This window comes from Astyanax mexicanus, chromosome 13, assembly GCF_023375975.1.
Source record: "Astyanax mexicanus isolate ESR-SI-001 chromosome 13, AstMex3_surface, whole genome shotgun sequence".
Taxonomy (NCBI): domain Eukaryota; kingdom Metazoa; phylum Chordata; class Actinopteri; order Characiformes; family Acestrorhamphidae; genus Astyanax; species Astyanax mexicanus.
In genome coordinates this window covers 40,673,012-40,687,205 of record NC_064420.1, presented here as the reverse complement: position 1 = coordinate 40,687,205, position 14,194 = coordinate 40,673,012, and the positions used below count along the sequence as shown (strand labels likewise).

Here is a 14,194-nt window from a genome sequence, read left to right as displayed (position 1 = left end):
TTTCACCATTCAGAGGTGAGTATATTGGACTGTAGTTTGCGTGTTTGCCGTATTTAATCCTGCTTAGACAAAATATTGAAAATCTAAGCTTACTGTAAATAAACAGAAGCACTTTACTCAACCAAATATATGTTTTTCAGAAGAGAAATCTGTGTAGATTAACATCCAGCACTTGTTGTTTTTGAAGAATTACAGTTTGGTTTACTTAGGTGCTTCCTCCAGTTTGTAGGCATCCTTACTAGCAGTGCTGTGCGATATGATGATAAATATTGTGAGGCCGAGAGAAAAGTGCCTATTGTGCTACTTACCTTCTATCGTCCCTATCGTTTCTACAGTAATTTTATCAATTATTCATGCAAATATATAAAGTAGGCTACGAAGAAATGTATTTGCGCGGTCACTTTGCATAAACTCGGTTTATATAAGTGATAATAAAGTAATCGTCACAAAAAGCTTCATAATGTGGTTTTGCGACATGACACTGTTTTATGTTATTTGACGGACACACGCGAACACGCCGGTTTGCAAATGCTTTACATTATTAAACTCATGAGAGCTGAACATTGGAGACGCATTGTTCTTCTTTTGAAAAAATTAGCTACTGCATCTACCTCATCTGTTTTCATTTGATACATATATATATTGCTGCACTAAAAGGTAGTAATTCTCATTTGTGAAAGTTGGGCTTAATGTCACTTTGAAATAAAGTTTCAAAGTGGACACTTTGGGGAAAAAAGTAAGCAATGATATTATTTTGTCATATTTTTCGAAGAATAACTGAAAACATAAATAAATGTGATATATCATTATATATATTGTTATCGTGATATAAAAAAATCCATATCGTAATATATGATTTTTCTCATATCGCCCAGCACTACTTACTAGTGTCGTTTAATGCGCCTTTTAATCTGGTGCGCCTTACGTATGAAAACAGACCAGAAAATAGACGTTCACTGATGGTGTGTCTTATAATCTGTCCGAAAAATACAGTACTGTAATATAACTATATTTATTATTAATAATATGAACAACAGATCAAGCCCTGGCAAACGAGGCCCCAAGTTTCAATTCATTTCTTTAGATTTGCTTGGATGTTGTACACGGAGTGTGTGAATTCTCACAGCAGAGCTGGTCAATCTTAAGCTAGATCAACAATGCCCAGCTTATTCTGGACACAAAACAGACGAAATCATTCATACCTTGCCAGCTTGGTTTGCAGGTTGGTTTGATGTTGATTTTGACGAGGACGTCCTCTGAGGCTCGGTTCTTCCCGCAGTCGTAGGCCGTCACTGTCAGCTTGTACATGCGCTCCTTACTGTAGTTCAGCTTCTCCGTGTTCTTGATGTTGCCTGCATTGAGTATTGGAAGCAGCAACAATAGCGCATACATTTACATACCACATAACATATAGCCATTAAAGTATTAAGTATCGCAAAACAATGTTTTGTAATACTATACCCACTATATCCAAAAACACAGTGACAAGACAGTGGTTAATTTGTCTTATGTTTAAAGCTGCAGTCCCTAAGGTTTTTTATTATTATTATTATTAAAAACAGTAGTATTTCTTAGCTGGAAGGGGACTAAATATTCAAATGAATAGTTTTAGTGTCCTGGCAGGACCATCCCTGCATATACACAGCTTTTATACCCAGGGGCATGTTGCTTAGAGACTTTTAGCATGGATTTAATCATTCTTCAACTTTACCAAAGGCAGATCTTTGAATAAATGACAGGATTCTGCTTCTGATAATCCTCGATCAGAATCAGAATCAGATCAGATTTGTGTAGCTGCTTATTTAAGCAAAATGGCTCAAGCCCACTTTCAGAGCTTCAGGTCAGAGCTGCTGTGTGTTCTATAAATAAGCTTTGACACTGGTAGGGGTTTGGTTCCCTCCCACGAGTCCCCAGGTCTTACCGTCCTTATCGATGGAGAAGGGCACGTCAGGGGTGACGATCTCGTAGCTGCAGATCTGACTGAACTGGAAAGAGCAGTCAGCATCCACCGCCTCCACCTTCATGATGCTGTCGTACTTTTTACCCTCGATGACCGTGGCCTTGTAGGACTTCTCCTTGAACACTGGCGAGTACTCGTTCACATCATTCACTTGGATATGTACGGTAGCCCTGGGTACAAATCAGAAGAATCACTCAGTAACAGAGGGCATTCAGGCCAAACAATGTTTTATTAAGAAACAGATAACTGATTATTAAAATAAGCTTGAGCACTGAGGCACTGGTGAATCTTTTAAATCATCTAGCTATCACATTTTGGGTATTCCTATGAGTAGATAAAACGCAGTTATGTGGAAAATGTGTGTTAATTTACTGGCATCAAAATAAACTGGAAAATAGGTATCTGTTTAATCAGGAGTTTAAGCCTGAGTCATGCATCAAAATATCGTCACTGTCATGTAAAACCCTGTGTCTCCAAAAAGGCAACTTTACCTAACTTTTAATGGAAGTAATAGTAAAAATAATTCTGGATCATTTTGGAGCACTTCTACTGGTCCATTCATTGTGCAGATTTGACACAATGCAGGTCAAAATAGATGAACAAGGAACAATGATAATAAGATATCATGGGATTTTGCTAAAATATGCATAAAAACCTGAATGCAAAAAGGTAAAAAATAAAAAAACTAAATACTGCAAAGTGATTTTTATGCACAGACAAGATAAAAAATCCAGAAAATCCAGAAAAATGCCAAAAAGCAAAAACTGCATAAATGTAGTGGAAGGAACAAATCACATTTTAATCTGCAGAACATGTGGAAATCTGTAAACATGTGCAAAATAGAGATGGAATTTATAGAACCTTAGATTTAGATCGGGGGCCCTAGACATTTTCCCCCACTGAAAAAAGCAGTTATACACTTGACCGAGTTTAACTTGATTTTTACGAATCAACTTGCTAATGAATTTTATGTTCAGTTATAGAAACACTGTTCTTTAAAGAAAATGCTGAATACCTACTATTAAATACTATTAAACATCTAGACAATCAATGTAAAATAAATTAAGAATAGTCATTGTGCGCTTTTAAATAAAGTGTTAGAAAGTACTGCTAAATAAAATGGGTACATGATTGTGAATGTGGTGTTGGCTAGGATCAGGATACACACTTGTGAGACTTCTTCATGTTGGTACCATCTGGGCCCTCTCCACAGTCGTAGGCCTGGATGGTGAAGGTGTGTTCTTTCTGGAGTTCGCAGTCCAGTTTATCTTTGGCCCGGATGACTCCCTCGCCCGTGGACTTGTCCAGCATCACCGCCTCAAACGGCACGTTCTGCCCGTGAATCCTGAAGCCACAAATCTCCCCTGGACACGGTAAGAAACGGTAAAACACAGTGCTTCAGTCCAAAACTGCCACTGAGACAAACAACAGACTGCTTCAACCACAAAAGAAACTCACGACTAAAAACAAACAGCACACCACACAAAAATAAGAACAGCCAAAGTTGTTTTGGCAGCCAAGGGAGTTGGTACAGTGGGGTCTGTGGAGGAAGCCAGAAGCACTGTAGAATGGGTGAGTATTTAAGGGGGGGGGGGGGGGGGGGTTTGGGGGGAGTTAAAGGGAAAAGGCTGAGTGTCTCGTCCAAGCCACTTGATCACATTGCATCCAGTCATGCAGTAAGAAACCCAGGATGTGGACAGGCATTTCACAGGAATACTCGTCATAGAAGAAAAGAAAAGAAAGGACAGAAAGGAAATAAAACAAACATTAAATGGAAAGCAAATGTCTTCCACTTTATCTGTAGACCACATTCATAGTGACTGTAGTATTGCAGAGGCCTGCTGGCTGGTTTTAGTGAGAATCAAAGAAACAGAAATGAAAAGCAAAGTTAAACGGATACATTAATAATAGTGGATGCGATGATCAGTTATGATATAGAGATCCAGCACTGCTCGCAAAATTCAATCAATTCAATATCAGCTTGAAACCTTCAAACCAATTAAAAAACATAACACAAAGAAACAAACAAAGAAACAAACAAACAAAAAGGCCCCCAGATTTCATCAAATTCACATTACGTCAAGGTCTGGGCATGAAGGAAGTCTTCCTGTGCAATGTTGTCTCTCTCACAGCCTTAAGAAACTAAAAGAGTAAAACAATAATAATAATAATAATAATAATAATAATAATAATAATAATAATAAAAGGAACCAGAACAGAAGAAGTGGTGAAACTAAACCACTGGATGAGAGCTGGGGTTAGAAATATCCACTTGCTTGACATCCACATCAACCAGCAGCAGCAGGAGCCATGCTGTGATTCGGATTAGAGGTGCAGAGGAGGAGCAAAACGATTCCTCTACAGGTGAGTGCATCTTTACATCACACCATCCCTGACCAGAGAGAGTTTGCAACGTTTAACAATCTCAGCAGCTGTCTGTCTTCTTAACTAGCTACTGATTTCTTGTAAGATCACACCTTAGACAGCAGACTTTGTCTAGGAGACCATATTATACTTTGCTTAAATCGACAGAATTGGAAGCTTTTATTAAATAGTATATATCTAATGTGCATATGCATATACTGTATGTTAAATGTATGCTGCAAGAGAGTTGGGCAATATGTAAAAAATGTATATGTATTGTGCTGATGAATATTCTATATATTTCATATCTCAAAATGACTCAGTAGTACAGTTTCAGTATTGTTTTTTTTATATATAGTCCATGGTGAAAATGGCACCCCTCACCGACACAAATGTGCAGAATAGAATAGCACTATCTGGAGCAAATGAACATGACCCTATTGGCACCCTGCCTAATGGTGCTCTATACAGTAGTTTTGGGATGAGTTAGGGAGTAGGGGATGATGTGAAGTGGTGTTCATCAGACACCCTGAGCTCATTAATGCTCTTTTTTTACTGAATGCAGTCAGGGCTTTAGAGCTTAGAGTTTCAAAAAATCTCATAAAAAGGCTTTTATTGGACAATAGAGACAGTTATTCCTTTTTAATAATATTCCTTACTTCGGAAGAAACTATAGATGAGTGGGTGTCCTAATATATTTGTTCAAATAATATATTTTTGCCATATTGCCCATACCTAATGCAAAATAACACAAATTCAATTTTTAACTTCAAAAACGTTTTAAAATAACCTAGCTGAATCAGCAAGAATTTAGTGTATATGCATGTGTCCATTAGTTACTGTATTGAATAATATTCATCTTGTAGCTGAAGTACTGTTAGGATCTGCAAACTACACTGGATGTCTCATGCACAGATATTTCTAGATTCCTTTAACCCCACGACAAACGTTTCATCCAGGTTTTGCACTTAATTACTTGCAAACTAGTTTGTGGGTGAGGAAAAAGAAAAACCAAATCATAAAGAGAAGTGGGAGATTACAGAGCATGACAGGAGTTTCTGTGTGAAGTGCCAATGCGGTTTTTGCGTTAGTGGGTTAATTTAACAATTCACAAGGCAGTAAAAAGAGCCCGTCATCACCTTCTTTGGTAAAGGTCACCTCAAAACTGTCTACAAGAAGGGAGAAAAGATAATCCAGGGTCAGTCAGAGAAAGGAGGAGATTGAGCTCAGATCACAGAGAGAGAAAGAAAGACAGAGAGACGGAAAAAAAAGATCACATGTATTTAGAAAAGCAACATATATAGATATACAGGGCTGGTAATACTTGATTAGCTTTGTGCATACTGTGCTATTTTGGTCAAATTATAATGGAGGTATCTGCACTGGTGCTGGAACAAGCTTTCTGGACTTTACTGTCTGGACAAACAATGCAAAACACAAAGACAATATTTCAAGCCCTGATATGAATATATGCAGTATATATATATACCCAGTACAGATTATTAGAAATTTAAAGTTTCAGAATTATATTCACAGAGCCGACAAACAGCCAAATTTGCAGAAGAAGAGAAAAGTACATTTAGTAAGGTTTGTTCAAGCGATGTTCTTATTAAAGTTCACAACAGATCAGATCTGACCATTTGACACATGGTCTGCCCAATACCCTTGAAAATGACCTGTGTACTCCACAGACAATTCTACACAGCAGATTCTTTTTCAAGTGCCAGGAGTGCACTCTTATCTGCAAAGGGCAGGTTGTGGCTGCAGATTTTCATACGAAACAACAAGCAGCCACACCTGATTCCACTTTAATCACCTGGTCAGTCTCTTTAAACAACACAGGCCTTTTGCAGAGAAGACTGGATACCCCTGTTTCGAGTCCTTTATCACCAATATGCCTTATGTGCCCATGACCCTGTCACCTTCTGATTGGTTGTCCTGTCTTAACATATGCAGTGGTCAGTAACTGCCAGAATTATCCAGTCAAGTATCCATTACAGTATAAGGGGCCTATTATTCCTGCTTTTAACACAACCTTTAACCCCACGAGACACAGCCTTTTGCTTGGTGTAGTTAATGGTGTAGTTAATGTTAATATTTAAAAAATTATCCTTGCCATTTGGGATCAGAAGGACCCAAAACTACATTTTGGCTTTCTAGTAAGCAAATAAACTAGATTCAAACATAACATTTCCTGAAAGAAAGACCACTGGCCATACTAGCTCTCAATCATTCTGAACCCTCTTTCAGGTCAGAGCACGCACTGCTGTCTTCAAACAGGACAGATGCTATCATGTTCTCTATGAGCTTCTTTAAAGTGTGCTCAGCTATTGTTCCTTCACTGACACCAGTAATGATAACGGTCTGAACAAAACCTGCTGATGTTCCTGATCATTTCCTTTGGGTTGTTTCTGCTTGGTTGCCTGTTTGTGGACCAGTATGACCCCGTCGCCGGCCCCAAACTGGTGGAGCTGTCTACACTGTTTTCACCTCAACAATTAGAGATGGATTTTCTATTAGAAGCTGCTGTTCAGAGCAAGTCATGCAGCAGCAGCTTTGTGCCTCTTCAGTGCACTCTCCAGCTCTAATGACTGGCTCTGCACGCTCGTCCAAACTACAAAGGAGCCTCAGATCCCAAACTCTTCCCCTAAAATCCTCCATTTCCCAGCAGATTAAAGCACAAGGTGAACTGCCCCTGCTCCCCAGAGACCCTTACTGAAAGCAGGAACTGATGAACAACAACAACAGAACTGGGATTAGGGCTGTACTGGTAAACAAATCAGAAGAGTGGGAGTGACATACTGGAAAGTAGGGGTGTAACTTTAAGAGTATGTTTACACCAAACTGTCATGGTATAGGGGTCATGTTTCAGAAAATACACATTACACACTATAAGGGTAAATACAGTAATTTAACATGCATATGTGCCACCTACAACCTTTAAGCTACAAATCCCTTGCATGGTTATGAGATTATGAGAACTATATTGGTTTAATAGTATTGCTATGGTAACTTATTTATGTAGGTTTATTTATGATTTTAAAATCATTTTATATTCTCATATATATATATATATTCTTTTATTATTCTTTTTTTATTAATTTATTTATTTTTTTAGTCAATAATGGTCTTCATAGTAATTGATTAACACTGCAGATAGCACATAGTCCAATCTGGAAACTTTGCGCTGTAAGCAGTTACCATGTTAGCAACATATCATGCTAAACTTACCTCATGTTGATTGGTGTCTGACAATGGCGACTGCAAACTACCAGTGGTCTTTCTCTGTATGTCCTTTGGGAAGGTTGGGCTTAAGTTTTGAGTGTTTAAAATAGGGCTGCAACTATTGGACGAGTTAATCGACAACGTTGACTATAAAAACATTTCGACACAGAATTTAATTGTTGGCGTGTCATTAGTGTGTGATGGAGAAAGCAAGAGAGAGAGAGAAAGTATGATTAAGTGAGTTTAAACAGGGTTAACTCCTTCACTACCATTACTAACACTAGTTAAAGTAGCTGGCTAAGTGTTAGGGAAATACTGTATTATGTCTACTCCATTAAAATTATGTTGTAGTAACATCTCAATTGAAGACATATAAGTATCCTAAAATCTCATGATAATAATATCCAGTCTGTGTGAATGTTTCCTATTATATACTTTGTATTTTTAGGTTGATATATCTATATCAAACTTTTAAAATGTACTGCAAAACTGGTCTAGGGCCCTTAAAGTTTAACAGTCAATGTGCAGTTGTCACCTTAGCCTGTGTCTGTCCTGTGTTTTTCCCCCTCATTTGTTCCCTTGTGCTCCTGTCATGTGTTCCCAGCCATGTGCTTCTGTTGCGTTTTGGTCCCTGTCTCTGCCCTAGCTCTGCCCTAGCCCTGCCCTAGCCATAGGTGTTGTCACCTCCTGTCTCATTTCTAACCCCACCCCCTTGTTAATTCCACAGGTGTCCCTTGTGTGTGCCTGTGTATAAATACCCCATGTGCTCCTTTGTTCTGTGCCGTGCTTTTTGTTTCACCCTGTCCTGCGTGTTTGCTATTTTGGTCTACAGTTCTGGTTTGTTGTCTTTATAGTGTTTTATTCTTTGCTTCTCAAGACCTAGTTTATCTTTTGTTTTATAGTCTTTAAGTATTTGTGTATATTTTCTTTGGCTCAGTTTTTGGTTTGTTTTTTTGATATGTCTAAAAATAAATTTGACTTGCAATTGCATCCTGCCTCTTCCCTGTTACAGCAGTAAAATATGCATTGGATTGGCAGCCTCACCAGTAGAAAGTACAAATAGAGGGCATGACAAAAAATAAGCGTAAGTAATCAAAAAAATTTGTCAGAATAATCAGATTAGTAGACTACTAAAATAGTCATTAGTTGCAGCCATAGTTTAAAACTGGCCATTGTGGAATAAACTAAAACAAAATTTCTTTGGTCTTGTATTTTTTGTCTGTTGTACTGAACTCATAATAATCTGTGTGATGTCCAATCAACTGCACAGACCATGGTGTGATTCAAACCATGACTTCAATATATCATTATATCGCTAGATACAATAAATTCACTACATTTTAAGAGGCTTGTCTGCTTATAGTCACAGGGAGAGGAAAAAGAACAGTCTATAGTTCTATAGCTTTACTGCCATGGGAAATTAAATAATAAATAAAGTAATAATAAAGTATAAATAAGCACCAGAGCCTTCCTCCACCTCTTGGCTTTATAAGTAGTCCAATGAAAGGCAATATAATATAATAGTCAGTTTAAAAAGTAATTTGTAATGTTGGCCTGCTTCTTACTGTAGATAAGATAAAGTTAAGAAGATAAAATAAAATTCTGAAACTTACTGAGGTTGCTGTCTTGGTTATTACAAATCTATTTAAACAGGGAACATGGAGACCACGGATTTAGCAGAACCTTATGTGACTCTCTCTCCCTAACCACTGACAATATTACAATTACAAAATCTGATAGAGTACCTGAACACACACACACACACACTCACTGAGAGACACGCTGCATTAGTCAGCATGGCACCAAGTCCTGGACTAACCAGGCCTGGCAACAAGTCATCCACACAGCCTCGTGATGCCTATTAACACAATCAGAGAGAGAGAGAGCGAGAGGGGAGAGAGAGAGTGAGAGACAGAGAGAGAGAGAGTATGAGAGAGAGAGAGAAAGAGAGAGAAAAAGAAAGAGAGAGAAATAAAGAGAGAGAGAGAGAGAGAGAGAGAGCGTGCTGGTGAAATCAAGAGAGCCTTTAGCTTCTTTACTCCCACGCCAGGCTCACCACGGCCGAGTCCGTCCATTAGCCCGCTTCTTTTAGACCTGAGAAGGTTTCAATGACCCGTCATTTAATGATCCCAACAATCGAGGCTACACTACACTCTGCAGCAGGGCAATTAAATATTAAATGATGGGTGTCTAACATCAGCTTTAATGTGGTATGGTAATGAATAGGAGTGTAAGACGAGAGGTGTACTGAAATATAATCTTCAACATTCCAACAATAATAATAAAAATATATATTTTTGAGTTTAAATTAAATATTTTAGGGTATTTATTCATTTATTTGGCTTTATACATTAGGAGTTTGACATATCAAAAAGTACACAATAATACCGTCACAATTTTTGGAATGATAAAAGTGGTAACAGCAGTGTTCTGTCTATTAAATAACTTCTTTTTTGTTTTGATTTTTACTGTAAAGCTTTAAGATGATTGTTATGCGTGAAGTTTTTATGCATACACTAAATATTATACACTTTAGTTTTGAGGTAGATTTTTTTTTTGGTACATTATATTAGTGCTGCACGATATATAGTTTAAGCATCGTGATTGCGTCACTTAAGGCAATTAAGTCAAGTCATGTTGCAATGTTTTGATTCTTGACACAAGAAGAAGATACACAGCACTGTCTCTGTATCTGTGTGAGTGACAGGCTGCTGCTGCCTGCGTGAGAAGCGCAAGGGGGGGGCAGGAGTAAACCCAAGTAACTGCATGGTTGGGCACATGTTGAAAGCTGTGCACCTCAGTCCAGCACAGTTAGAGCTGAATTCAAGCTTTTAATCCTAGAAAAACACTCTTATTTACCTTTTAAAAAGCCATATAAATGCCTGATTAAAGGGCAGATTACTGTTGTTTTGCTGTTTTCCTTGGGTTTTGAGTGCTCGGCGCTGACTCAGCTCTTGATCGGTCTAGATAGCGGTAGGGCGCACAGGTGGGGGGAGGGCTGGTGACGTCATGGGCCCTGCATTGTTTAATATTGCGATATATATTTCGCCAAAACAAGAACATTTGCAGTGTAATTTTTTTTCAATATTGTGCAGCCCTATATTATATACATTATATGTTACTTTACAGTAATTTATATACCTATTTTTCCATTGGTTCCTTCAGTCACTTTAGCAAATACAGTATTATTTTTTGTTACAAATACAATAAAGTTACAAGCATTAAATGTTAAAAAAAAATCAAAACCAGATAAATCGATTTTAAGGTGAAAGCTTTATAACTCTAATAATTACAGAACATCATTCTCATCCTTCTGGACATTTCATTACAGCAGGTGGACCTGATCCCACAGTAGCTAAAATGCAGAAAGCAGGCCATGTGAAACACAGCACTAAAGGCCTGGCACTAGAGCCGAGAGTGGAGGCAGAGCATTCACAATGCACCCACTGCATAAAGAGCTTTGAAATGAGGCCAAAGTAAATCTCTCAGTGATTAGAAGAGGCCAGATCTACAGCGAGCACTGGACGTCCTCTCTCACTGTGCCACCGAGGGACAGGACACAATACCGCATAAGAGAAACTCACTGAGCTTCAGATGAAAGAGCTGCTGAAGCTTCAATCATGCAACAGATATATTTCATTTAATTGGCTAACTATAAGCATTCATATACAGGGTTCATACACTTTTTAAACAATATATTTCTATGACTTTTTTAGGACTTCAAGGCAAATTTTCATGACCATATGACGTTTAAAACGGTAAAACTTTATTTTAAGGAACACAAATTCCTATTCATGTCTTATTTGCTTAATAAAGCCTTAATTAGACATTTGTAAATTATTAATTCACTACTTATTAGGCTTTATTCTGTGAAAGTGTTATTGGTGCTTAATTAGGGGTGTATTATGTGGAAATGATTAATAATGGCTGTATTAGTTCTTATAGTGCACAATAAACAGTTATGTTAGCACCCTGTTAAGCAGATTAGATTATTAAGCTATTATTAACTATTAGCTAATTCTACATGTTATAAGTGTTAATATAATTGGCAGCAGTTTGATCTATGTGAGTTTGGTAAGGTTATGGCTGAGCTGGAGTTTATTGATTAATTAGTTAATAAGTCACTAATAGACCAAGATGTAAACCATATTCTAAAGTGAGGTTCTGTTCATTACTAATTACACACTAAAAAGAACTGAATAAGTATTTAATCAATCACATACCCCTAATTAAGCACCAATAACACTTAATAACACAGAATAAAGCTTAATAAGTAGAGAATAAATCATTTACAAATGTCTAATTAAGGCTTTATTAAGCAAATAATAAGACAATAAAAACTGCCTAATTTGTAGGGGTGTCACGATTCTCTAAATCCTCAATTCAATTTTATGTCCGATTTTAGGGTCACGATTCGATTCGAACTTCTTTTTTCTTTTTTTTTACAGCAGAGAGGCCTATGCCAGTTTTAGATTAGTCTGTGGTCAGTCATTGGTTTGATTCATCAAATTTACAATATCTTATTTCAAAAGGTGGGCTTGATATAAGTGATGCAAAGTGATACAAGTGATCTGTAATACACCACATTAGGCACTAATTTGATTTTTTTTTTTATTTAAATAATTTAATTAAGATATATATATATATATATATATATAATGCCATCTAGTGGCTTTTTTGGTAGCAGCAGTGTGCACTATTAAAACAGCAATGTGCAACATAAAATAAATAATAAAAACAATACAGGAAGTCATGTACAAAATAATAGAACAATTAGAGCCTTAACAAACTGAACTCTATCCTACTATAACAGTAAAACATGAAAAATAAGACTCGGTCTCTGAGAATGAGAGGTACCAAAACTATTAACATATTTGAGGCTACACAAAACAACTGTTATTTTTATATTTTCAAGTTTTTCTTTAAGGAGATGAGCTCCATTGTGTAGAGCTACATTAATGAACTAACTTGGAGCTGATGTATTTGTTAGTTTGAAATAGCTTTTCTCAGTCGATAAATGGAAACACACATTTGTAGATTGCAAATTTCCATGACTTTACCTAAACGTTCTGGTTATTTCTATTTTTCCCAAACTTATCCAGCCATAGAAATTGTTATTTTCAAATTTCATAACTTTTCCAAGTTTTTTTCATGACTGCAAGAACCCTGTATATATAAAAGTCATTTCAAAAATGAAAAATAAGCATTTACAATGGACTGCAGGGAATATTTGAAATATTTGTTGAAGGATTTGCTGTACTGCTGCACCCACCCTCTACAGCATGCAGGTTAATGAGGTTTATGTGCCTTTTGTAAAACATTCAAGAGCAAAGCCAGGGAGCACATTTGCAAAACTAATCACCGACAGTGAGAGCTAACAACGCTGATTAGGATTTTAAATAGCAGGTCTGATGGCAATATAATGACATTAGAGAAGCAGCAATGTGATTAAGCTTCGCCATTGGGAGGCATTTCTGTACTACATACACACACACAACGATTTAATCACATAATCAAAGCCTTATCCTACCCAGGTCAGGTCAGCAGAGCACGTCTTAAACTCACAGCCCACAACAAGAAAGAGAATACAATCTCCACTTTTTTCCAACCAGTCAGCCCTAAATCTGCTTTCTGACTGACTGACTGGGACTAAAACTGATTATCATACAACACAACAACTCTGCAGTCTCACACAGGTCAATCCAACTGAACTGCTGAATACTGAAACTGAGAACATACTCAGGAAAGAAGCACTTTAATAAAACACAGTCATATTTCATACACAATAAGTGAGCTGACTGAACGTAGAAGGTTTAGTGATGATAGCAGAAGCCTCCTCTTACCTGCATAGCGCAATGGGGCATCCTTATCCAGGGCTATCAGAGGAGGATCCAGAAGAACTTTGTCATCGTTTTCTGTCACGATGCCGTGATACGTGGTCTCAATCCATGGCTTGTGCTTGTTAACTGTTAAGAAAAGAAAGATAAGGTTCAGAGACTGAGGGTGATATGGTAAAAACAGAACACAAGACATCAGTAAATATTTCAGCCATAAACACTATTTTAACTATATTTAATAGGTAACAAGTTTAATGTGGCTAGAAACGTATTTTGCTTCTATTTTCATTTAACAGAGGCGCACCGGATTATAAGTCGCATTATGTTTCGCCATGTTTTCCTTCTAACTTAGTTGCTGAGTGATGGTGGGAGTAGCAAACTAAGTTAGGCTAAGTAAAGCTAAGCTAAGTAAACAAAACTGTAATTCTTAAAAAAAGTCAAACAAGTGCTGGATGCTAATCTACACAGTTTCTCTCCAAAAACTGTTTATTTGAGTGAGTAAAGCCTTTCCCACACTTATTTACAGTAAGCTTAGACTAAGGCTGGGTGCAGCAGCATTAGCATTAGCATTAGCGGCTAATCTTGCTAGCTGCGGTTAGCTCTAGTAAATGCCGCACAACAGTGCTACACTGAGGAACCCTGAGTGTTCCAGTAAGCCAGGACGATATTAGCTAGGGGTTCGTCCCACTTAGCTTGTTTTAACACAATAAATGTGTGCAGGTAATTCCGATATACTCGACTCTGTATGGCCAAAGAGCTAGCGATTAGCGAGGTTAGCTGCTAATGCTAATGCTGCTCTAGTTACCAA

The 14,194-nt window shown here is 37.4% G+C and overlaps 1 protein-coding gene across 4 annotated transcripts in view; it reads right to left on the bottom strand.

Annotated features, from left to right (window-relative positions):
• Nucleotides 1-14,194, bottom strand: part of clstn1 (calsyntenin 1) — a 65,031-nt gene that overhangs the window by 23,781 nt on the left and 27,056 nt on the right. For 2 of the 4 annotated variants that reach the window (XM_007246822.4, XM_007246824.4), the window contains exons 2-6: nucleotides 13,393-13,515; nucleotides 5,464-5,493; nucleotides 3,129-3,324; nucleotides 1,922-2,130; nucleotides 1,203-1,352 (exon numbers count right to left, since the gene is read on the bottom strand). In XM_007246822.4, the coding sequence (XP_007246884.1) occupies nucleotides 1,203-1,352; nucleotides 1,922-2,130; nucleotides 3,129-3,324; nucleotides 5,464-5,493; nucleotides 13,393-13,515 (708 nt within the window). The remainder of the gene's footprint in view (nucleotides 1-1,202; nucleotides 1,353-1,921; nucleotides 2,131-3,128; nucleotides 3,325-5,463; nucleotides 5,494-13,392; nucleotides 13,516-14,194) is intronic. The other 2 variants (XM_007246823.4, XM_007246825.4) reach the window with 1 other exon arrangement.